The sequence below is a fragment of the Peromyscus maniculatus genome, chromosome 13 (assembly GCF_049852395.1).
Source record: "Peromyscus maniculatus bairdii isolate BWxNUB_F1_BW_parent chromosome 13, HU_Pman_BW_mat_3.1, whole genome shotgun sequence".
In the NCBI taxonomy this organism is placed as follows: Eukaryota; Metazoa; Chordata; class Mammalia; order Rodentia; family Cricetidae; genus Peromyscus; species Peromyscus maniculatus.
This window is the reverse complement of record NC_134864.1, coordinates 11,710,545-11,735,018: the sequence shown is the minus strand read 5'-3', so window position 1 is coordinate 11,735,018 and position 24,474 is coordinate 11,710,545. Positions and strand designations below refer to the sequence as shown.

The window sequence follows — 24,474 nt, the reverse complement described above, 5'->3', positions numbered from 1 at the left end:
CACCTACACCAGCAACACTCCTGTCCTCAGCGGACATCCAGTCTCGACCCAAGACTCTCCTCCCCTCGCCCTCCACGGAGAGGCCGTCCACAGACGTGTGTTGTCACACGCGGACTCGATGAGGAGCTGGCGCGCCTCACGAAGGCCTCAGAGCCCGGGCGTGGACTTTCTCTGGTGGACCGCCAGCCTCAGGCCTGGGCCGGCTCAGGTTCCACTGAGGTCCGGCCAACGAAGGAAGCCCAAGCTCGCCCCACCGCCCCTGCGCGACTCGCCCCCCTGCCCACGCCCACGGCCGCCGCGTCCTCACCGTGCCACACCGGCCTGCGCCGCCGCCAGCCAGGCCTCCTCCACGTCCTGCGCCCGCGCCGCCCGATCCCGACAGCGAGCTGCCTCCCCGCCCCCGCCCCCGCCGCGCGGCCGCCGCAGCCCCGCCCCCCCGCGGACGCACCGCCGATTGGCCTGCGGGCGGGTCCTCCCGACCGGCGCCTGCGAGCGCGGCACTTCGTTCTGATTGGTGATCACACGGGGGAGGGCGGGGCGAGAGAGCACCGTAATGTCAAAAGCAAAGCCGTGCAGCTCCTCCGCGGGAGGAACCATGCTTCCGTACAGTGGGCGGGCCTTCGGTCCTGGGAGGGGTTTGAGGACCCGAGAACTCTGTGCTGGGTGGGGCTTAGGAAGCGGCGAGTTCTTATTCTTACTCTTCGCTTTGGCATGCCGGGAAGATTCGGTCTTGGACCCGACTTCGGAACAACTTGAGGACTCAGCCCTGGATTGGACTCTGGAACGCGGGTGGGCCCTACGTAAGCCGTGGGCGGGACTTTGGCACATGGGCGGGTCTCAGCCTGCAGCCTGGCTTTGGCAAGCAAGGTGGTCCGATTCTGGGTGCAGCCTGCTCCCAGCTCGCGGAACTGTCCTGGCACTCATAGCCTTGGTCATGCCCCTGACTGCCAGCCTCATTCTTGTCTCCCATCCATCGTGCCCCACCTGGGAAGAGTGGGATTGTGGTCTGTGGGCACCAGGTATTAGTAAAGGGTCGCTTGTCAAGGAAGACCCCTGGAAGCCTTCATTGCTCCCTTCTGGTTTTGAGGCTCTTTCTGGGAATCAAAATGGTGAGACCTGATTCTGGGCCCTCTACTCCTGTGACTTTCAGCATCCTCGTTTTCTTCTTCCATTGGTTAACTGGCCCTGCAGAGAGCCAGCCCTCTCAACCAGGTCCAGGCTAAATAAATCCAGGAACGATTTGGCGCACAGCCCCAAGAGATTCCTACAAAACCCTGGCTTTTGGAGAGAAGTCTCTAAGATGGGAGGGCCTCAGCTTCCCCAAGGCAAACTAGGCTCAGCAATGTGGAGAGGGCTCCCAACTTTCTCCACCACCCTAGCCTTTTCCTATAACCAGCCAGGGCCACTGAGTGTGCTACCAATCATAAGAAAAGAGGCTGGATAGGGCAGGAATGAGGTTAGACCTGAGCAAACTAATGACCTAGAGACGAGGAGTCTCACTACCCTGGGGTCAACGTGCTGTTCAGAAAGCAAGAGGAAGAGGGGCCCAGATGATACTGGGATGGTCAATCCAGTGGTCTGGCTACCCAAATGGGGATGAGGCCAAGTCGAGAAGGTTCATTCAGATTAGGATAAAGTTTAGGGTTGTGTGGTCTTGTGTCTCCTTCCACCTTGTGAGTCTCGGGATCAAACTCAGGTTTGATCAGGTTGGGTGGTCAATAAGCCACTGAGCCATCTCAGCAGTCCAAATTCTGGTTTTTAAAGTTGCTTTTCTGGGCTGGAGAGATGGTTCAGCAGTTAAGAACACTGGCTGTTCTTCTAAAACACCCAAATTCTATTTCTGGCACCCACATAGCTGCTCACAACTATCTGTCACTCCAGTTCTGGGGAATCTGACATCCTCTTCTAGCCACCCTGGGCACCAAGCATGAACATGGTACAGACATGCACGCAGGCAAAACACTCATACACATAAAACAAACATGTAAAAAACTTAAAAATCTGAGCATAGTGGCTTACACCTTTAATCTCAGCACTCTGGAGATAGAGGCAGGTGGATTTCTATGAGTTGCAGACCAGCCTGCTCTACAGAGGGAATTCCAGGCTAGCCAGGCTACAAAGGGAGACTGGTCTCAAACACTCCCAGGCAATAAACACAGTTTAAAAAAAAATTGAAAAGCTGTTTTCCTCACATACCTCTTTCTATGGAGAATTAGAAATATATTTGGATCACTTTTACTTCCCACTATGGTTAACAGTTGTTTCTTCATTTCTAATTAGTAAATTTACCTATGAAGTTTTAGTGTCCATTTTAACCAACTAATTTGTAGATAATTTGACAGCCTGTACACAGTTCTGTCCCAGCTGTACCATTTCTTCTGGACTATCTGCGTTATCTCTGATGAAAACATATGCAGTACTCATGCTATTAATACAAGTAACTTCCTGTTCTGACTCACAGTTGTCATTGGGGCCCTGAATCTTCCCAGTGGACTTCACACCTTACTCAAATAAAACGAGGACTGCTCATTTAATATCTAAACAATAGTGCTTTATTGAAAAAGGGTTAGTTTAAATGGCTACAAAGTTGAAGTGTACAATGTGTTTTCAAAATACATTTCTACAGGCACAAGTTACTTCTTAGTGAGAGAGCATTTATTAGCAAAAGTGTATGTTTAGACTAGGGTAGAAAAACTGAAGGGGGATTTAGAATTGTGGCTGCAAGACCTTCCAGCACCCACTGCCATCCTTCAATGTCAGCTTGCCCTAAGTGGCACCCTTAGCTCACCAGGGCTCACACTGAATACCTGGAAATGCTTTTGTATTTAAAAACCATCTTTCTCCAATCAAATTAATGTTAAAGTAACCCAAACAAAGGATTGCATGGGTGCCCTCTGAAGCCATCAACCCTTTTCTGGTAGGGACTTCAGACAATGAACCCGTAACCACTCACAGCGATGCAACAGTGAAGGGGCAAACCGAGCAAACCTATTATCTTCTGTAATCTGTAACTAACGAGTTTAAAGTCTCGTTTTATTAGTACTATTTTTGGCCTGAATTAAATATAAACCCCTGCCTTATCATCAAACGCTTTCTTCTGCAGCAAGATGAAAGCGCAGAACTAGCACCTGCTTCACTCCCTCCATACCACCGCCTCCTTCACTTGCCCCTTTCTGTGGCCGTTGCCTGACATTAGACGACAGGGCAAGAGAGGGCAGGCCAGAGTGCCAGAGATAAACCAGGCACGGCTCTGCTCACCTGCTTGCGGCACAGAATGCCTTTCATTCATGCCATGAAGACATTTATACGACACAAACTGAGGAAAATGGCAATGGCTGAAAACAGATGAGCCTAGTCTGTACAAAAAAAAAAAAAAAAAAAACAAAAAAAACTGCTATTTTCTTCTCAATAGAAAAATCACTGAAAAAGGGAAGTGTTAGAGAAAAACCTGGCAGGCATTTGGGCTTCAAGCGGCATTCTGTGCAAGAGCACCACCCAATCACAAGCCTGGGTTCAGATGCATGCCAGCCAAGGACTATTATTCCCACTGCCATGGCAGATCTTTTGCACCTAGTTATACAAAGTACATTAAAGTGCAGTATAAAATATAAACATTTTGGTTTTTTTAAAAAAGTATTGCCTTTTTAGGTGAGTAAAAAGTTTATTGACTCTTACTGTGTAAAGAGTCTTGTTATAATATGAAGCTGGAGCTCATAGCTGCTTTGGTTTTCTCCACAGCATAGCATAATCAGCGTCCACAGTATAAAAAGTCCTTGTAGTGAGTTCTCTACAGAGGTTTGAAAATGATCTGGCACTAGAATCCAGAGCTCTTAAAATCTGACCCTGAAGTCCTGCTTTTTATAAGGCATTTAAGCATAAACATGTATCTCATTAGGTACTCTCCTCTCTTCTGCCTGGTTAACAGCTAAACGTGCAGATGAATTAACCGTATTAACTACAGCAGCAAAAGTGGTTTTAGGTGTTCTGCACAAATATAAAGTTAACAGTGTGACTTCGTTCTAATGAGCAAATATTCTGCCACCAAGTATGCACAACCACTTCTGTCTGTCACAGGTACATCATGTCCACCACACAGGAACATTCTGAACAAATAAAAATGTCTCGATATAAATCAAGAGTACTTGTCAGTGATTAGTCAGGTCAGCTAAATCAAAGAAATTCACTATTATTAAGAGTATACGTGTTGACTGATTCTTAGAAAAAATTCTAACATTAGTGGTTAAGGAAGAAGAAAACAGGGTTTACCTCACAAAATATAAAATGTAACAGCAATGAGATATAAATGTTAAAAGTACTTCATACCAGAGGGTAAAAAAAAGAGAAAAGAACCAAAGATCAAAACCATCAAAAGTTAAAAAAAAAAACAAAACAAAAAAACTGAAATCCTCAGACACAGGAACTTAAATTCTGATGGGCACACTTCCAAGGGTGTTAAGAAACTTGATTCTGCAGCACTTATCAGGAATACTTTTTATCGAAGAGTGTTTTCTGGAAAGTAAAAACAAAACAATTTAAATGGAAGTGATGCATTTATTGCTTTGATCATTGACAATACTCCCTCTGCATATGGAAGGGAATAAACTGAGCAAAATGTTTTGCATCTATGACCAGTTAACTAAATCAAGATTTATGAAGCTCTCCTATGCCATCAGGCTCCGTGAAACTCAAGTGTAGAGAATTACACCAGAGCACAAATCTAAGTGATATGCCAATTTCCAATGGTCACATAATGGTTGCCTCAAAGGCCTGGAGGTCAGTAGTTTGCAGCTAGGCAACCCTCATTTAACTGGCATTGGTTCTTCTTCCTAGCACCTGTACTTTTCATCTGCAAAAGCTTTTAATAAATTAAGGAAGTTTCTTTGAAGATGTTTACAATATTAATGAGTTTCCAACACTGTCTAATGAAAGTTTAACAAATTATATTTGTAACACTAGAAAATAGGAATATTTTCATTAGACAGTAGGTGGCAGCAGAGAATGGTTTCTGCTTTTCAATAAAGGCTAGTGATACAGCTAATGGCAGATTCAAAAATGTAACACGAGTAAAGTTGAAGACGAGGAGCCCATCATATTCAAGGCTGAGGTGATCATGAGATGCCCTACCTCCCCAACTTACTAATATGAAAACACCATTTCACACATGGTGCCCGAGTGAACCGCTGTCACTGTCACCACCCTGCATCTGCATCTGCATCTGCGCTTGCATCCTTGCGATCATCTCCTGCATGCGTCGAAGCTATGAATGGGATATATCAGATAGAGTGTTGGTTGGTGTTGTCATATTTAGCTTTTACTGTTTTTCTCAAATACAATAATATGTTCAAATAAAAACTTACAAACCTAAAATCTAAAAGATCAATAATTCATCAAAAATTCATGTAAATGACAAAATATGCAATTCAAGTAAGACAAATTACCAATAAACAGAAGCAATAGTTAAACTCCCTATGTAACTGAGGATGACCGTTAACTCCTGATCTCCCTGTTTCTACTTCCCAAGTGCCAAATATAGGCAAGATCCATCATGCCTAGCTTATGCCTCACTGAGACTGCACCCAGGGGGTCCTGAATACTAGATAAACACTCTACCAACTGAGCTACATCCCCAGACTCCTTACCAATTACTGTCACTGAAGTCTGTATATGTGCAGAAAGGCTCCAGATAAGTATTCTAAAATACTCACAATCTTTCAGGTAGCTTTGTGGTTATGACAAGTATCCACACTGAACTGATTTGGCTAAGAAGTGATTTTACAAAAGGTTGTCCCTTTATGCCACATGATCACTAAATAATCTGCACTCCACAACTCTACCAGGTCTGAATGCACCATTTTCATTAGTACAGTTCTATTCCTGATCAATTTCTAGCTGGTTATTTGGGAATTAACTATTCTCTAAAATGTTTCTGTAACCAGGAGAGCAAGGCTCTTCTCATTAGTGCCACTTTAAATGTGTTCTCTGTGTCACATGCTTACTTATTCCTTCAAACATTAGGATTACTTTAACTAGGAAAGAGAAGAGCAAGCACTACTTTGCTAGGGTATTTTTTAGATAATTCTAAATTTAGAGGTTTAGAAGACTGAATTCTTGTAGCAACTTGTCTTATCCACAACGGTGTATCTATTTTAATCTTTGCAATCATATTAGAAGCATGTTCTAGCTTCTCCTCCATGTAAGTCCTATGTATTTCTACCCTTGTTTTGGGTGTCTATATATGTATACGTGCACATGAGTGCTGTTTGGAACTCAAGTTACAGGCAGTTGTATGCTTCCTAGGAACCAGATTCCGGTCCCGTGGAAGGCCAGTGTGCATTCTTAACTGCTGAGCCACCTTTTTTTGGAAATCAATGCAAATGGCAGCTTCACAGTGTTTCCCAACTGGTTATTATCTATATATAGGGAAAAAGATTTTTGAACATTTTATAAAAATCAGTCACATTACCTTTTGTTAGCGAAATTAGTACTGGAGACTCAATGAGGCAATATATTTTAAAATATGTATATTATGCATGTTCACATATATTTAAAAGATTTGTATATAATGCTTCAAAAAATAAGAAAGAAAACTATAATAAACTAATTATGAATATTTCTGGATAGGGCTGGAGAGATAGCTCAGCAGTTAAGAGCACTGGCTGCTCTTCCAGAGGACCTGGATTCAATTCCCAGCACCCACTTGACAGCTTACAACCTGTAACTCCAGTTCCAGGAGATCTGATACCTTCACACCAATGCACATAAAATAAATTTAAAAGAATTATTTAATAAAAAATAATTTTGGATAGAAAAGAGCTTCAGACACCAGAATATGGGTATTCTACTTACCTCAGCCTCCTTTTCAAGCAAGATCTGGTCTTTATTCATGTCCTCATTCTCCACTTTCCTAAGGGAACAACAGAAAAATTACAATTGGAATACTGCAATGTACTTCTGAATAGAAAGAAAACTTTAGAATTCTGAAGACTACTACTTTATAATTATATGCTTACAGCTTTTTAAATTAAAGCCATGATAAAGAAGAGAACACAAGGAAGAAAAATGACAAAACATGAAACTGGGACTTCAGAAGATAACCTGGCTTTTGTTCTACAGTCATAAATAGCCAGTCTAACCCAGGGAAGGGTCTTGGTTTTAGGTAAGTTCCCCTTTATGGTGGTTTTAGGTAAGTTCCCCTATATGGTGAATAAAACTGTCCTTGGAAGGAGCCAGAGGAGCTGAATGAGCAGAGCCTGTAGAAGAGGACTGAGGAAAGCACCTCTAAGCACCCTGACACCACCACCGAGGTGTGCTAGTGGGGATTCTTTTTATTTTTCCTTTTTTAAACATTTATTTATCTACGATGTATACAGAAGAGGGTGCCAGATCTCATTACAGATGGTTGTGAGCCACCACGTGGGTGCTGGGAATTGAACCTAGGACCTCTGGAAGAGCAGTCGATGCTCTTAACCTCTGAGCCATCTCTCCAGCCGCTAGTAGGGGTTCTTGTACTCCGGCTTCTAAAACCTTTCATTATGTCTGGTTTCCAAATTAACATCGTAATACTTCAAAAAGCTTTTTTATTCTTAATTCTGTGTATATGTGTGTCTATATACGTATACATTCACATGAGTGCTGGTTGGAGTTCAAGTTATAGGCAATTGTACGCTTCCTAGGAACCAAATTCCAGTCCTTTGGAAGGCAAGTGTGCATTGTTAACTGCTGAGTCATCTCTTTATCCCCTGCCAAAAGACACTGAGTAACTATATCACTTATTCATCCAGCTCTATTTCAAGTGGAGACATGGTTTAATTCGATGCAGATTGGGTCACAAAATATACATCTTATATAGAAATACATTAGGATGGTTAAAAAAAAAGGTGAATGAATGTGACCACATGGAATCTGTAGAAGACAGAGCTGCTACTCCAGGGACACCCATGGCGAGCTTATCCTCTATAGCTTTCAATGGCAAGCCAGCCTGTCCTTATTAGTAGACACAGTAATGCTAAAGAAGTACCAATACCAGCCTCTGGCCTTTCCATTTCCGCTGTTCAAATAATGGTTTCATTATTGTTATTCCACATCTCTGCATTTTGCCTGCCATGTATGCCTTTGCACCACAAGCATGCCTGGTGCCCAAACATCCAGAAGGCATGGAATCCCCTGGATCCTGAGTTACAGACCACTGTGAGATGTAATGTGGGTGTTGGGAACTGAACCCAGATCCCTTGCAAGAGGAGCAAGTATTCTTAACCACTGAGCCATCTCTCCAGCCTCCAAAACTGCTCTTGATGTACACATTATGAATGTCTCTTCCCCACCCCCACTTGACTGAATTAGCAATATACTTTAACAATTTTTCAATAGGAAGCTATGCTGCGTGTGATCAAGAAGTCTGAGGTAGGCACACAAAAGACAAGGGAAAGTGACTCAGGGAACATGATATGGGGAAGACCGTGACGACCTGCCGCCTCTCTTCAGCCTCTCAGAGCGGAAGTTTTCATAGTGAAGGTCCTGGGTCACTTCCTGGAGGTCCTGCATGTGGGTGCTGAAAAAGAGAAGGAATACAGCAGGGATTTATGCCTATGGCAGTTTCATGGGGAACAACAACTATCAAGAACACAGAAAATATTGCCAGTACTAGGAGCCTAAATAATTGTTTAATAAACTGTACACAGGTTGCTGGAATCTCAGGACAAGCTATGTAACTGGAAATGCCTAGGTGAAGTAAACTCCTTTGCAACCACAATAAGCTACAACAAAGTTTTGGGTAGAACATTTTCTCCTGAACACTGCCACAGGTACTATTAGACACAGTACAAAGCCATTACCACTGGAGGGATGTGGATACAAAAAAGACTTTAGGAGACTTTTAGGTAAATGACACCTGAAATAAAACACATTTTTCTAAAAGATCTTATGAAAAATAAACTATTCAAATAGGTGTCTGTGTAGCTTTTTGTAAATACTACAGATTTAAAAGTATGCACAGAACATTATAACACCTTCCTATTACTGAGAATCTAGGGAAATAAGAATGTGGATAAAGGGGTAGTTGGATCTTTTTCTTTTTTTCTTATTTTTTCCCCTGGAGCTGAGGTCCGAAGCCAGGGCCTAAGTGCTCTACCACCTAGCAAAATCCTCAACCCCATGGATCTTCTTCAGAAATACACAACAGGCACGTAACAGAGAACCACACCTCTTCCACAACACTGACACCTACTGCATGACAGGAGCTAGGACAGCCACAGGCTCAGCACTGCAGACAAGTGTGTCCTAACTACTCTCAAAACTAGTACACTACATTTGTAGTAACTTAGACGGCAACATCTTCCTGGTTCTCGTTCAGTAACAGTGTTAGTAAGTGGCAATTTTAACTCATCAAAGTTTTAGTTTATTCAGATTATGTCTCTTTGAACTTTTTTCATTAAAGAGGTATATTTTATGGAGAACTACAAGAGGAAAGCTCTATAAAGAAGTCACAGAGAAGGAAATTGTTTGGTACATACATTATATGGGGGTTAAATACACTATAACCCAAAATATATATAATTGTATGCTAATAAAAATAAAATCAGGTATCTTTTCTGTCTCACCATGTGATAACCTCTGATTCATTTTAACATAGCAAAGAAACCCTTACAGATGCCAATATTCTAGCTTCCAGAAAGAGACAAATAAGCTTCCATATTTATAAATCACAACAATAGGAAACAGGCCAAGACAGTCTTATGTTGATTTGACACCTGTAACATTTTCAGAATTTCCTGGGATCATGTTTAAGAGTGATGCTGATTTACAGCCTGTAGCATTAACAGGCACTGGGGCTCCCACTGTTTGCTAGGCAGTAGCCATGACACCACAGGTCCTGATTTGCACAAGTGACAAGCCTGCTGCTATTGGTGAGACAATGCTAACATGCAGGTGTTCATATGCTAGCCTAACTTTGACTTTATCAGCTCAGACTGGTTTCTCTTTAATAAAAAATATTTTATTTATGTGTGTTCAGGTGCTTACACTGGCCAGAAGAGGGTGTCAGGTCACCTGGAGCTTTTGTTGAGAGCCTGATGTGGGCACAACAGCAGCAAGCACTTTTAACTGCTGAGCCATCTTTCCAACCCAGTTTTTTTTTTTTTCCTCTTAAAATCCAGGGTTCCACAAACTATGTCCTCCTTTGTTTTTCATAGTACTGTCCAACGTCATTACCCTTAACTATAAAACTATTCAGAATCAACGGTGAGGGGAGTACACACTTAAAAGAGAAGAGGGGTGTACTGTCTTTAATCCCTTCTTCTAAGTTTAAATTTGTTCAAGGGGAGGCACTTGTGTCATGGCCTACATGAGGGTCAGGTGACGACTTACAGGAGTCAGTTATCACCTTCTACCATACGGATCCTGCAGATGAAATTCAAGTTGTCAAGTGTGGTAGTATGCATGTTTATTGGCTGAGCCATCTCACTGGTCTCTATTTTCATTATCGTGTGTGTGTGTGTGTGTGTGTGTGTGTGTGTGTGTGTGTGTTTGCAAAGGTTAAACGTATAAACACTGGGTGTCTTCTTCAATCAATCTCCATACTTTTTTTTGTTAAAAAAAAAAAAGGAAAATGGGGGAGGATTCTAACTAGGGAAGGAAAAGGGAGTGAAATACAGAGGAAAGAATGAGGATAAAAAGACAAAAGAAGTTTGTGTGCACACATACACAAGTGCCCACAAAGGCCAGAAGAGGGAGCCGAACTCCCTGGAGATAAGAGTTATAAGGCAAACCCAGGTCCCGTGCAAGGACAGCAAGTATTTTATGTTGTAGGACATTTGATCACACTGTGGGAAGATGTGTTGCTGTTTTACCTCACCTGTCTACAACACCTTCTGAGTAGTTTAATAAAGAGCTGAATGGCCAATAGCTAGGCAGGAGAGGATAGGCAGGACTTCCAGGCAAAGATAGGAACTCTGGGAAGAATCTGATGCATGGGGGAGTGGGGAGGGATTCACCAGCCAGACACAGAGGAAGTGGAACTTACTGTACTGAGGAGAAGTAACAAGCCACGTGGAAGAATGTAGATTAATATAAACAGGTTAATAAAAGTTTGGGTTTTTGTTTTTGTTTTGTTTTTGATTTTTTGAGATAGGATTCATTTGTGTAGCCTTGGCTGTCCTGGAACTCACTCTGTAGATCCACCTGCCTCTGCCTCCCAAGTGCTAGGATTAAAGGCCACATCTGGCCAATTTAAGTTTTAAGAGCTAGTTGGAAACAAACTTAAGTTCAGGCCAAGCTTTAGTAATTAATAAGAAGCCTCCATGTCATCATTTGGGAGCTGGCGTCCAAAGACGGTCCAACTACACTTTTAAATTGCTGAACTCTCTCTCTCTCCTGTCCTTCCATCTTCTTTTTAAAAATACATTTAATTTATATGCTGTGCTCCCACCACAGCCCATGTGTGCAGGCTTTGCAGCACCCCACTGCCACCAACTGACACATTTCACTGACTCTCTCTACCTTTGTTCCCCTAAGACAGGGGTTCTCTGTGTAGCCTTAGCTGTCTGGAACCCATTCTGTAGACCAGGCTGGCTTCCAACTCAGAGATCCATCTGCCTCTGCCTCCCAAGTGCTGGATTAAAGGCGTGGGCCACCAGTGTCCCCTTTCTACCTTATTTTTGAGAGGATCTAACAATAAATTTCGAGTTACTGATCTGGCTAGGCTGGCAGGCCAGTGAACCTCAGCCATCTCCCTGTCTCTACTCCACAGTACTAGGATCACAGGAATGTGCCACTGTACCCAGACTGTTGTCTGAGTGCTGGGGATGCAGTTCAGGTCTGTATACATGAGTAGCAAGCATTTTACTGTTCAGTCATCTCCCCAGCCCCCATCAAAGTCTATTTTTTGAACAATATGCTTTCTTTTATTGTGGTGGTTTGAATGAGAAAGTCTCCTGTAGGCTCAGATGTTTAAATACTTAGTCCTCAATTGGTACCACTGTTTGGGTAGGTTTAAGAGTTGTGGCCTTACTGAAGAAAGTCTGTTACTGAGGTAGGCTTTGAGATTTCAAAGCTTCATGTCATTTCCAGTGTGTTCTCGCTGCTTCCTGTGGTCAGTTAAAGAAGTAAACTCTCAGCTTTCGACAAACTACCATATTTGCTGCTTCCCTGCCAGGACAGACTCTATCTCTCTGAACAGAAAGCTCAGATAGACCTTTTTACATGTTGCCTTTGTTATGGTGTTTTATCACAGCAATAGAAAAGTAACATCTATACTTTACTCTCTTAATGACAGCAATTGGGGTTGGGGATGCAATTCAGTTAGTGAAGAGCACAAGGTCCTAGGTTCAATTCCCAGCATCATATAAACTGGGTGTGGTGGCACATGCCTAGAATACCAGCACTGCGGAGGTAGAGGAAGGAGAATCAGAAGTTCAAAGTCATAATTGCATATACATCAAGTTTGAAGCCAACCAACATCTTTATTACTATATGTGAAAGTCAACTATAAACAAGTTTATCAGTTGCAAAAAATGAATGGAAACCTCAAGGCTAATTGGGACCATCTAATGTGAGATCTTCAGGCTAACAAGGAAGAGCACCATGTGTCAGAGCTGGGCCTGGGGCAACTGTAAGAGGCTATTCACCTTCTAGTAGGAGCTAGGACCTCTTGGCCCATGGTTAAGGTTTAATTTTCTTTTAGCATCAATGACTTGAGATGAGAGAGCAAGAAGAACAAGTACTCTGAGAAAGAGGTTCAACAGAGATTCACAGCCCCAGTAAAGAACCCCAGTCCCTAACTGCAATGGTCTTATTAGTCTGATGTTAAGTTCTGCCATAATGAATACACCAAATGTCTTACATGAGCATTGTTCTCAGCTTCAGGAAGTCATTGTGTTCTGGGTTCTCCACCTCCACAACACCCCATGGGTAGAGACGACCTCTGACCTTCTTGCCTTTGGCTTCAATCAGCTGGTTGGAGCCAACCACAGAGAATGGAATACTGGCCTAGAAACAAATACAAGGTAGTAGTAAAGTACCAATGTTCACTGTAAACCAACAATGGGCACAGAAATGGCTCCCTGCTGCTATATTACAAAGTTGCTTTTTTGTTATTGTTGTTTTGAGACATACATAGCTATGAAAGGCCTGGAATTGGCTATGTACTCGACTGATCTCTAACTCACAGTGATCATCCTGCCTCTGCATTTCCCAGCATCCCTAGTGTTGATATTAAATAGGTATGCAAGTATGCCTGGCTTTAACTATGTTTGAATGAGTGATAAATACATACACATTTCACTTAGAAATGTCAGTTATTTCCCAAATGGTACAAATCAAGCCTGCAATGACATTTTCAAGCCTTAAGTAAAAATTTCCTAAATATACCGAAACTATATTGCTGTAATATGACTTTTCCAGTCTGTATCTTTTAAAATATGTACACAAGAAAATAGGAAAACAGAATTGTTCACTTTATATATCTGGAGCCAATTCTTACCTTGAGGAGTCTAGTCTGTTCCTTAAAATCTTCATCTTCATCTGACTCTGCATCCGGTAAGTGATAGATTTTGATGTTATGCTCCTCGATTTCATCCAAAATCTGGAACAATAACAAAACTAGAATCAATTTTAGCTAACTGTGTATCATTTTAGCTAACTCATATTAGAAATTCAGAACTGTACTCAAGAGGCAGAGGCAGGCAGACCTCTGTAAGTTCAAGGCCAGTTTAATGTACTTAACAAGTTCCAGATCAGCCAGGACTACAAAGTAATATCACCTTAAAACAGCAAAAAGAAAATACCAAGAAATACATAAGAATTATTTGTATATCAATGATCAAACAACCGATAAGTTATTTTCAAGTACTTTTAAGAACTGCTAAAAAGGTTATGTACATTTGAATTTTGGGAGTTTTTATGTCTGCAAGAATAACAACAAAACAGTAATAATCACAAGCCATCACTTTCAACATACAAAGCAGCAGGAATACTAATGATAGCCCCAGAACAACAGCTAAACTAAAAATACTCCCACGATCATCTAGCAAGACAAGAGCCCAAGAACAAAGAGACACTATGAGCACCTAAAGTTCCTGGGCAATGGGCAGGCGCCTCATGCATAATCATGGAATGGGAGGAGTATATCATGCTGGCAAAAAGAATTCTGGGGAGTAATCCCAGCACTTGTCTGCAAAAGCTGGTGGACCTCTGAATTCAAAGCCACCCTGGTTTACATAGTGATTTCCAGGCCAGCCAGGGCTACACAATGAGACTGTCTCAAAATATCAAAATTAATTAGTTAATCTTGAACTGGGCATGGTGCCACATGTCTTTAGTCCCTATCTCAAAAAGACAAATAAAAATGACAAACAACCACACAGGACACCATAAAGACTGGTCAGTGTTAAACTAGCTGAGATGCATCAGGTGGTAGACAGCTGCCACATGAATACAGGGAACAATTCTACTTAGACAGACTACTGCAGAAACACGTTTGGGCTAAGAGGACAGACATCCACTCAATGCTGGTGGGAGCTCCTTTTACTCAGCCACTTCCTACTTCACGAGGCTATTTTTATCTAAGAAGAAGAGTTTAAACTATACAAATCTGATTCTATGAGGATGAAAAGTAAAAACAGAACAAACAAAAAAAAATCTACAAATACTGAGTATGAATTCTGTAGTCCTGCCTCTGGCAACTCAGCTGAAATCTTCCTTCCTCCTGCTTCCTGGACAGCTGGCACAAAGTCATGCAGACAGAGGAGGCATGGGTAGCCAGCTCTTACTCACCCTTTTCTTTAGCCGCTCACGCTCCTTCAGAGTGAGTGTGTCAGCTTTCGCAATGACAGGCACAATATTCACCTTATTGTGTATCGCTTTCATAAATGCAACATCTAAAGGCTTCAATCTAAAAACAATGTTCAAAAGTCACACATTTAGGGAATATAGCACAATTTTTTTTCCTCAAAATCATCTCACTGCTTATATTACAACATGCAGGTTTCCATGGTAAACAACTGACTCACCCATGTCCAAAAGGTGAGATGAAGTAGAAGCAACAATGTACCCTGTTATCAATGATGTGCCGCCTGTTCAGTCCACTCTCATCATGTAGGTAGCGTTCAAATTGCTCATCAATGTAGGAGATAATTGTCTTAAAACTGAAACACAAAGTTCAACAATAATCATGGGGTACAGAGACAGGCAGTCCCTAACTTCAAAGAAAAAACAAGTTTCTCTCCCCTTTCCCATATAGTATGTAAAACAATCCATAAAAGAAGACAGTTAATCTTTAGGAAAATGAAGGTGTGTGTGTGTGTGTGTGTGTGTGTGTGTGTGTGTGTGTGTGTGTGTGTGTGTGTGTGTGTGTGTGTTTTAAACTGTGACAAGTATTAAGTAGGTCTGGTGAAGCAAAGGGAGTCAACAATCTAAGTATAACAGGTTATAAGCACCTGACAGGTAGCCTGTGAAACTGGAAGGCTGCCAACCCTTTTAAGACATACAACTGCTTCCCAGGAGGCCAAGAAGCAGGGCGCTATCAGAAAGCATGCAGTTCAAGGCAGGTTTATGTAAGCTGCTCAACAGGACAGCACATTCACAGAATGGTGAGAAGGGGGTCATTCTTAATGCAGAAGACGGGCAAAGGAGTCCCATCCCCTTCCTTCCTCTTCTCATTTAGTGTTGCTAAGTTGATGCTTTCTTTCGGCAGGTTTAGGACAAGGAGGAAGCAGATACACAAGTAGGATTTTCCACACAATAAAAGCAACAGGTTGCTCTACCTTTTTAATTTCCTTGCTTGTAAAAATAATGGCAAAGAGAAGTCATTCACAGGTCCTATGACTCACATTTCACCTTCTACCATATGGAAGGGACATACATATATAAATAGCAATCTGTCCACTGGTTGCAGTTCAATCACAGTGCTTTGTTTATGTTAGCAGTTTATAGATGATTAACTTTTCAATCTCTGGTCTTATTAGAATGCTCTTACAAACAAACAAACAAACAAACAAACAAACAAACAAAACCAAGTAATTCTCAAGCTGGACACAGTGGCTCATACCAATCATCAAATACTTAGGAAGATAAGGCAGGAGAATTTTGAGCTCAAGGTCAGCCTGTATTATATAGTGAGACCCTGTTTTAAAACAGCCAATATTAAACACTTTAAATGATTAGGTCCAGCATTTCAAGTGTTCCTAACGTTGTCTATAAATGTAAATTAATTAAATTAAGTAAATGAAAACAAATGCATAGTACTTGGCACTTTGGGGGCTCTGTACCCTCTGGATTCATACCAATCCCTGCAGTTGATGGCATCCCCGTAGCCAGGTGTGTCCACTACTGTAAGCCGAAGTTTGACGCCCCGCTCTTCAATTTCAACAGTTGAAGCCTCAATTTGGACAGTTCTTTCAATTTTCTCTAGAAAAGAAACAAATTTAATAGAAAATGTACCTTAAAATCAAGCATGCTAAAAGAGAGATTATCCATTATTCATGTTCTTATGACAAATGTCTTGGAAGGTCCGTACCTGTCTTTGAGGAAAGTTCTCAGAAAATAATATAAGGACTACTTAAAATGATCCCAAATCAGCAAGAGAAATGTTGGTTCTAAAAATGAATGTTTTTCTTGGGATCATTAAAAATACCTGTAGTGGGAATTGTTAGAAAGTCTTATTAATAAAATCAAACCTGGAGCCAGGTATTGGGGTGAACGCTGAAAGATCAGAGAGAACCAGCCACAGCTACCTCACCTTGCCAATTCCTCAGCTGATCCTGTTTCCTCAGACTGGAAGCCTCTGAGTCCTTATCCAAATGGATCTCAGCTGAACTGCTTCTCAAAAGCCTGAAAGCTTAACCAGGCTCTAGTTCCTCGTCCTCACGCCTTAAATACCTTTCTGCTTCCTGCCATCACTTCCTGGGATTAAAGGCTCTTGATACCACGCCGGGCGGTTTCCAGTGTGGCTTTGAATTCACAGAGATCAGATGGATCTCTGCCTCTGGAATGCTAGGATTAAAGGCGTGTGGTGCCACCATTTTCTGGCCTCTATATCTAGTGGCTGTTCTGTTCTCTGACCCCAGTTAAGTTTATTAGGGTGCACAATATTTTGGGGAACACAATATCACTACAAATATCAACACTGAGAGGCTAGAGAGATGACTCAACAGTTGAGAATACTTGTTGCTCCTGCAGAAAACTAAGGTTTAGTTTCTAGCATCACATGATAGTTCATAACCACCAAGAACTCCAGTTCCAGGGGATTCAACCTCCAAGGGAACCAAGCAAATGTGTGGTACACATACATACATTCACGGAAAACACTCATACAAATTTTAAAAAATCTTAAAATGAAAAAATACCAGTATTGGGACTGCTAAGATGGCTCATGGAGTACAAGTGCCTGCTGCCAAGGCTGCTGGTGACTGAGTTCAATTCCTGGATCCCATAGGGTAGAAGTCGTAGTTACCTCTTGACTTCCACCCATTCATGCACATATGAACACGCCCACACGTGCGTGGGCATACATGCATACACACACACACACACACACACACACACACACACACACACAGAGAGGGAGAGAGAGAGAGAGAGAGAGAGAGAACATTTTAAAACCCTAGGTTTCTAAGATAAAGAAAATAATCTATGAATTCATTTAAAAACAGAATGTAAAAGTATTGATGAAAAGGTTGTACATTTTTATTGTGGTTGACTTTATAAGCTTAATCCATCTTATCCAAAGTATTTATGAGTCTAGAGATGTGGTAGAGCATTTGCTAGCATGAAGGTTCGATTCCCAGTATTGTAAAGTCAACAAGCATATATTTGAGAATGCCAGTGTCCTATAGTGGGATAACCAGAGAATAGCCAAATTAAGACATATATTCCTGTAGTAATTTTCTGTTTAAAACATTTTAAATTATATTTTTTAGATAATACTGAAGATTGAACTTATGGCTTCATGTATGGTGATATTTTATTTGTATGTTAATAAATAAAGTTGCCTGGGGGTCAGAGCTAATAGCAAGCCATAGAAGAAGCTGGGCGGTGGTGGTACACACCTTTAATCCCAGCACTTGGGAGGCAGAGCTAGGCGGATCTCTGTGTGTTCAAGGATACAGCCAGCATGGAGACACACACCTTTAATATCAATACCAACCATAGAAGACCTGGAGGTCTGTACAGACAGGTATCGACAAGGAGGTCATGTGGTTGGGTTTACAACCAATGAGAAGGCAGAATAGAAAGTCAATAAAAAGGACGAACACACAGGAAATAAGTCTCTGGCTGAGGAGGACAGCAGCAGCAGTGAAGGGTAAGGTTTTTAGCTCTTAGCTATTGCTCTGACTTCTTGGGCTTTTTAACGCTGCACCCGGCTCTGTGTTTCTTACTTAACAAGACGGTTATATCTACATTATGTATCCTGGGAAGGGCTCTACCACTGAGCTATCTTCTCTTGTATGTAACTTTTTTGTTTTGTTTTGTTTTTGTATTTTTGAGGCAGGGTCTCTCTGTGTAGCCGAGGCTGTCCTAGAACTCTCCCTGTACCTGTAGACCAGACTGGCCTCAAACTTGCAGAGATCCAGCCTCCGAATGCTAGGATTAAAGGTGTGTGCCACCACCACTCAGCTTACCTATGTTTTTAAAGTCATAAAATTCTTTCAGTTGAGTTTCTCATCCAGTGTACAATACAAATAGAAAACTAGGACATTTAATAGATAACAAACTGAAATAAAGGTTAGCTACACAGATACAGAACAAAGTCTACAACCAAATTCTAGGACTTCAGATAAAGCGTACTTTCTCTACCCAAGTGACAGTTTACAAAACACAAACTGACTAAATAAAACACACATCTAAGGCTTAAGATATTAATTATATACTTTAACAATGTTCAGGTAAAATTATACTTAACAGTAATATAGAAATATTTACCTGCAGCTCCAGGTATAATTCTTTCTGGATAGAGATCAGTCAGGAATAAGCTGTTTATGAGAGTTGATTTTCCTAGACCAGATTCACCTTAAATAAAAATGAAAACATTGTCATGACCTTCCCCATATGATTGTTAAACCTAGAGTGTTTACCAGCACATTTGCTTCACAAAAAGGAACATCATGGATGCTCAAGGAAGGTCAGTAAGCTGCCCAAAGCCAAAGAATAGGAACTTAATTAGAATCCAAGACAATGGGATTGTAGAATTGGTTGGTTCCCGGCATGATTACAAACAAATTTTCTCTTTTCACAGGTGTGCAGTGTCTACACACCTGTGTGGTATAGAATGTACTTTGGAATTTCGTTGTTGTTGGTTCTTTAAAATAAGCTTCAGTAATCTATACGCTACACACATAGATCAGTGTCATTCAACCAATACCTCTGAGGAATTCCAAGTGTCTAATTCTGGAATTCTTTTGCTTTTTGAGAATTCTGCCTGACTATCTTCAGTAATAGCTCTGTGACACTGCTGTATCTTTGATTTCATTCTCCCCTCTCTGATAAAAGAAAGGTCCACATAATTTGCTTCAAAATGACTAAATTCTTGCACTGCCTACTGTTGAGGGTTAAAACAAACAACAACAACAACAACAAAACCTAAAGCATACCTGTTTTATTCAATCTAAACAATCTACTGCAGAAGGGCTACCTTATTTAAGGGGCTGATTGCTGTGGGATGTTCTGTATGTTAAATGTGTTGCTCTGATTGGTTAATAAATAAAACACTGATTGGCCAGTAGTTAGGCAGGAAGTATAGGCAGGACAAGGAGAGAGGAGAATTCTGGGAAGAAGGCTGAGGCAGAGAGACACTGCCAGCTGCCGCCATGACAAGTGAGATGTAAGGTACCCGTAAGCCAAGAGCCACGTGGCAACTTATAGACTAATAGAAACGGGTTAATTTAAGATGTAAGAACAGTCAGCAAGAAGCCTGCTGCGGCCATACAGTTTGTAAGCAATATAAGTCTCTGTGTGTTTACTTGGTTGGGTCTAAGCAGCTGCGGGACTGGCAGGTTAGAGAGATTTGTCCTGACCGTGGGCCAGGCAGGACCAGGAAAACTCAAGCTACAGCTGATGAACTTCAGGTACCAATTCAAGTTCAGTCTGCTGCTGCCTTTCTTATAAATGAAGCTCTATTACATCATTATGCCTATTTGTTTATGTGCTATCTGTCTATGGCTGCTTTTCCACTCTAAGTGTAGAGTTGAATATTATAACCAAACTATGTGGCCCATGAAGGTCTAATACTAATGTGGACCCTTTTAGAAAGCTTACTGACCCCTAACTTATGAACAGTCAGAGAGTAAAGATACTGCTTGTTTGTTTGTTTTTTTTTTTTTTTTTTTAGCATTATATAATCAGATAATAATGTGACAGACTACACTGGTCTTTTCTAGTAAGAACCTAATTTCCCATTATTTGTATTATATAATTGTACTCCTAAAATATGTTGGCACCTACTCTTCAGCAAGAATCCCTCATTTTAGATCTGTGTACTATTAATTCTAAGAAATAATCATGTCGTACTTAGTCATGACCATCATAAAGCTTTTCAAATGCTTACTTCATTAGTTTTGAAATTTTTACAATTGCTAAAAATTGTAAAATGTGATTATTGCTAACATAATCAACAATTCACCATTAAAGCCAGGTGTCGTGGCTCAAGCCTTGAACTCCAATACACAGGAGGCAGTGACATGCGTATCTCTGTGGGTTTAAGGCCAGCCTGGTCTATATAGCTAGTTCTAGGCCAGCTAGGGCAACATAATGAAACTCTGTTTAAAAAAACGAAAACAAAAACTAGTAACAACAATAAACCCCCCCACCACAGTTCATCATTAAGCTTCTATTGGCATGCTAAAACACAATATATGCAATAATTCATAACACATTATGACAATATCTATTATATTGGATACAATAAAAATACATTCAAGCAACCATTCAATTTCAATAGCCTTCCACTGTAGTTTATTACTATTTTTAAGTGAAAATTAAACACAACACTAATTAAGCAATTACATTCATCATCTCTAATATATAGTAATTTTGCAAATTCACCTTTAACAATACTTCACAAATCTGGGTTGTCAAAAAATTTGACAGTGTTGTTTTTTGTTGCTATTTTTGTTTTTTGAGACAGGGTTTCTATGTAGTTCTGACTGTCCCAGAGTTCACTACGTAGACCAGGCTGGCCACAAACTCACTGAGATCCTCCTGCCTCTGTCTCTCAAGTGCTGGGATTAAAGGTACTCGCCATCATGCTAGCCTTTGACAGTATCTTTAAGATCCTTCTGTTTGGTGTCTCATAAGACAGTAGCCAGTGTTAGCAGGGATGGCAGACATGCATAGGAAGCCTAACTGGGACCTGAGGATGCTTCTGAAGTGGGTTACTGTAGGACTACTGGCAGCCTCAGTTCCTTGCCTTACAGTCCTTTTTTTATAGTCATGACAGCTAGCTTCCTCTAGAGTGAATAGCTCAAGTGACTGCAAGGCAGGAGCCATAATACCTTTATGACCTAGTCTTAGAAGTCGTTATCATTTCTTCAACATCCACTGGCTACATTAACCCTGTTTAAGGAGGAGTGGGGGTGGGGCGCACAGCAAGATGGTTCAGAAAGTAAAAGCACTTAATGCTCAAGCCTGATGACATGAATTCTATCCTTAGAACCCATATAAAGAGAACCACCTCTACACAGGTGTGCCCCTATGCACATTAAGCTCATGCACAGACACAAATAATACAAAAATTAAAACAAAGAAAACCAAACCAAATGAACAAACAAACAGACCTATTCAGTATAGGAAAGGACTGGTAAGGGTTTTGACTACAAGGAGTCAAGTATCACTGGTGACTATTTTGAAAGTTAATTATCACAAAGAAACTTTCATTATATACAAATAAGGAGATGACATAAAATCGTATTTTCCTAGTGGGCAAAAATTCCTGAATATATGTGTGCATATATATGAAATCCTGGTCAAATAAACAAACATGTTTTTAAGTTCCAGAGGTGATTTTGTCAAAAAAGAAATTTTCTCATTTACATTATAGGTCAGGCCAGTGCATTTCATAGGTTGGGAAAGAGGAATATTTAGTAAGATAATTTCTTACCAACCACCATCAACGTGAACTCGAACCCCTTTTTCACTGATTTTCGGTGAACTTGATTGGGAAGATTTGCAAATCCAACATAGCCAGGAGTTTCTGGATTTATAAACTGAGTTGGTTGTTGCTAAAGTAAGATTTAAAAAATAAAAGAGCTAATGAATACCTTATTGGTTGCTTTTATGACATTATCAGACCTGTGATAAACATAGGTAATCAACAATTCTCACAAATTAAAAAAAAAAAATCATCAAAGAAACTCCACAAATTATCATCTTCAAAACTTATACTATTATCAGAAAACAGTGTTCACTTAAGAGGATTTAAGAAAGCACAATTGGGGTGGGTGTGGGGGATTGGCTCAGCGGTTAAGAGCACTGGCTGCTCTTCCAGAAGAACTGTCAATTCCCAGCATCCATATGGCAGCTCACAACTGTCTCTAACTCCAGTTCCAGAGAATTCAACACCCTCATACAGATATACATATGTAGGCAAGACACATAAAATAAAATCATTAAAAAAAAAAAAACACACAATCCAATCAAATTCCATAGCTATATGCTGACTCATAATTACTATTTTGGTAAATATTCTGCTTAGCAATTAACTATGTAAAATATATATTAATTTATCTCAGTGCAATAAATTAAATTACAATTTGAGATGAAGAGAATTTAGAGAACTGACTCCTTTCATTTAATATTTAGCTAAAGAACAGCCTTATCAGGCATGATGGGTCTGTGAAAAATCTGGGGAAAAAAGACATTCTTGCTATTCTTCCTTTGATGACACAGAGCTTTGTCTAGAGGAAGCAAGAAGCTAAGAGTGGAATGTTGAGAAGTCAGCATCAAAAATTATGAAACAAGCCAGGCGGTGGGGGCGCACGCCTTTAATCCCAGCACTCAGGCGGCAGAGGCAGGTGGATCTCTGTGATTTTGAGGCCAGCCTGATCTACAAAGCAAGTTCCAGGAAAGGTGCAAAGCTACACAGAGAAACTCTGTCTCGAAAAAAACAAAAAACAAAACAACAACAACTAAAAATTATGGAACAAAAAACTAAGCCCACAGCTGACTACACTGAAGCACCTATTTATTTGTTTGAGACAGGCTCACTACATATTCCTAGCTGGTCTGGAGCTTGCAACCTTTCTGCTTCAGCCTTCCAAGTACTGAGATTATAGGCATGTGCCACCATGCATGATGGTGAAAAGACAGTTAAAAGAATTCTTGATGAAAGATTGCCTGGTAAAACTAAAGATGGTTGAAGATGTGATAAATCAAGAACAGTAAAACCACAATCTAGGAAATGAGGAGATAGAGTGAGTACTTGCCTTGCAAGTCTGAGAACCTGAATTCAATCACTAGAACCTAAATTAAAAAAAAAAAAAACCACACAAAAAACTGGACATGGTGATAAAGCTTTGGATCCCAGCCCTGGACAAGTTAAGACAGGTGGATAATTGGAGCTCCAGGCCTGTAAAAGATCTGTCTGTCTCTCTGTCTCTCTCCCTCCTCCCTCAACCTGATACATACAAAAGAGGAGGAGGGATAAACAAACAAAACACTGGTAAACCATGAGGAATGATTCCCAAGGTTGAACTCTGGCTTCTACACACACACATTAATGTACATACACACATTAAAGGCTGAACAGGCTAACACAGGGAGAGCGTGCAACCAGGACATGATGCAGGCAAGGAACCCTAGCACCAAGCAACTTGAGCATCAGTTTCTTTACTCTGGAGAGCTGAGCAATGCCCAAAGTGGGGGTCTTCTCAAACATGGTGGATATCCCAAAGCTGCACTCAATACATTGAAGGTGAGGACTAGAGAATGAACAAGAATACCTCTGACACACAAGCACATGCTTACACTTCCACCTACTCTCATATACCAACACTCACCTAGAGCCACTGACATGCAGATTCACACGCACACAAATTCAGACCCAAACAAACACCACACTCCAACACACTATACTCACATAGCTCTCACACACTCACATATCCTTACACACTCAGACTGTCACTCACCACAATGGACTCCCACATGCACACATACACAATACACTTATATCTTCACATATACAAGTCTTATACATACCACACAACATACACAGGTTTATACACACCTGACTCACATCATATATACAGGCTTGTAAAACACACACACACACACACACACACACACACACACACACACACACAAACACACACACGGGCATACAAATACCCAACAATTCATGCAGTGGCATATTGAAAATGAAAAAAATTTAATACATTATTTGAACTAGACAAAAAAGACAAGTTATAAAATAGCCTTTCTTTTAGGATTACATTTTGTAACGATCCATTGACATGTACACACAGAAAAAAATACACCTAAACCTTCATAGTG

At 40.9% G+C, this 24,474-nt stretch overlaps 2 protein-coding genes across 11 annotated transcripts in view; both read right to left on the bottom strand.

The window, feature by feature from the left end:
• The window catches only part of Farp2 (FERM, ARH/RhoGEF and pleckstrin domain protein 2), a 97,790-nt gene extending 97,384 nt beyond the window's left edge, over nt 1-406 (bottom strand). The window contains exon 1 of one of the 2 annotated variants that reach the window (XM_076549675.1): nt 308-406. The gene's annotated coding sequence lies outside the window, so the exon portion shown is untranslated. The remainder of the gene's footprint in view (nt 1-307) is intronic. The other variant, XM_076549676.1, reaches the window with a different exon arrangement.
• Nucleotides 407-2,529: 2,123 nt separating this feature from the next.
• Nucleotides 2,530-24,474, bottom strand: part of Septin2 (septin 2) — a 36,319-nt gene continuing 14,374 nt past the window's right edge. For all 9 annotated transcript variants that reach the window (XM_042259895.2, XM_076549671.1, XM_006989588.4 and 6 more), the window contains exons 3-13: nt 22,085-22,205; nt 18,913-18,999; nt 16,275-16,398; nt 15,003-15,137; nt 14,767-14,884; nt 13,475-13,576; nt 12,836-12,981; nt 8,465-8,548; nt 6,847-6,904; nt 5,138-5,257; nt 2,530-4,509 (exon numbers count right to left, since the gene is read on the bottom strand). In XM_042259895.2, the coding sequence (XP_042115829.1) occupies nt 5,156-5,257; nt 6,847-6,904; nt 8,465-8,548; nt 12,836-12,981; nt 13,475-13,576; nt 14,767-14,884; nt 15,003-15,137; nt 16,275-16,398; nt 18,913-18,999; nt 22,085-22,205 (1,077 nt within the window). In that variant the 3' untranslated portion in view covers nt 2,530-4,509; nt 5,138-5,155. The remainder of the gene's footprint in view (nt 4,510-5,137; nt 5,258-6,846; nt 6,905-8,464; nt 8,549-12,835; nt 12,982-13,474; nt 13,577-14,766; nt 14,885-15,002; nt 15,138-16,274; nt 16,399-18,912; nt 19,000-22,084; nt 22,206-24,474) is intronic.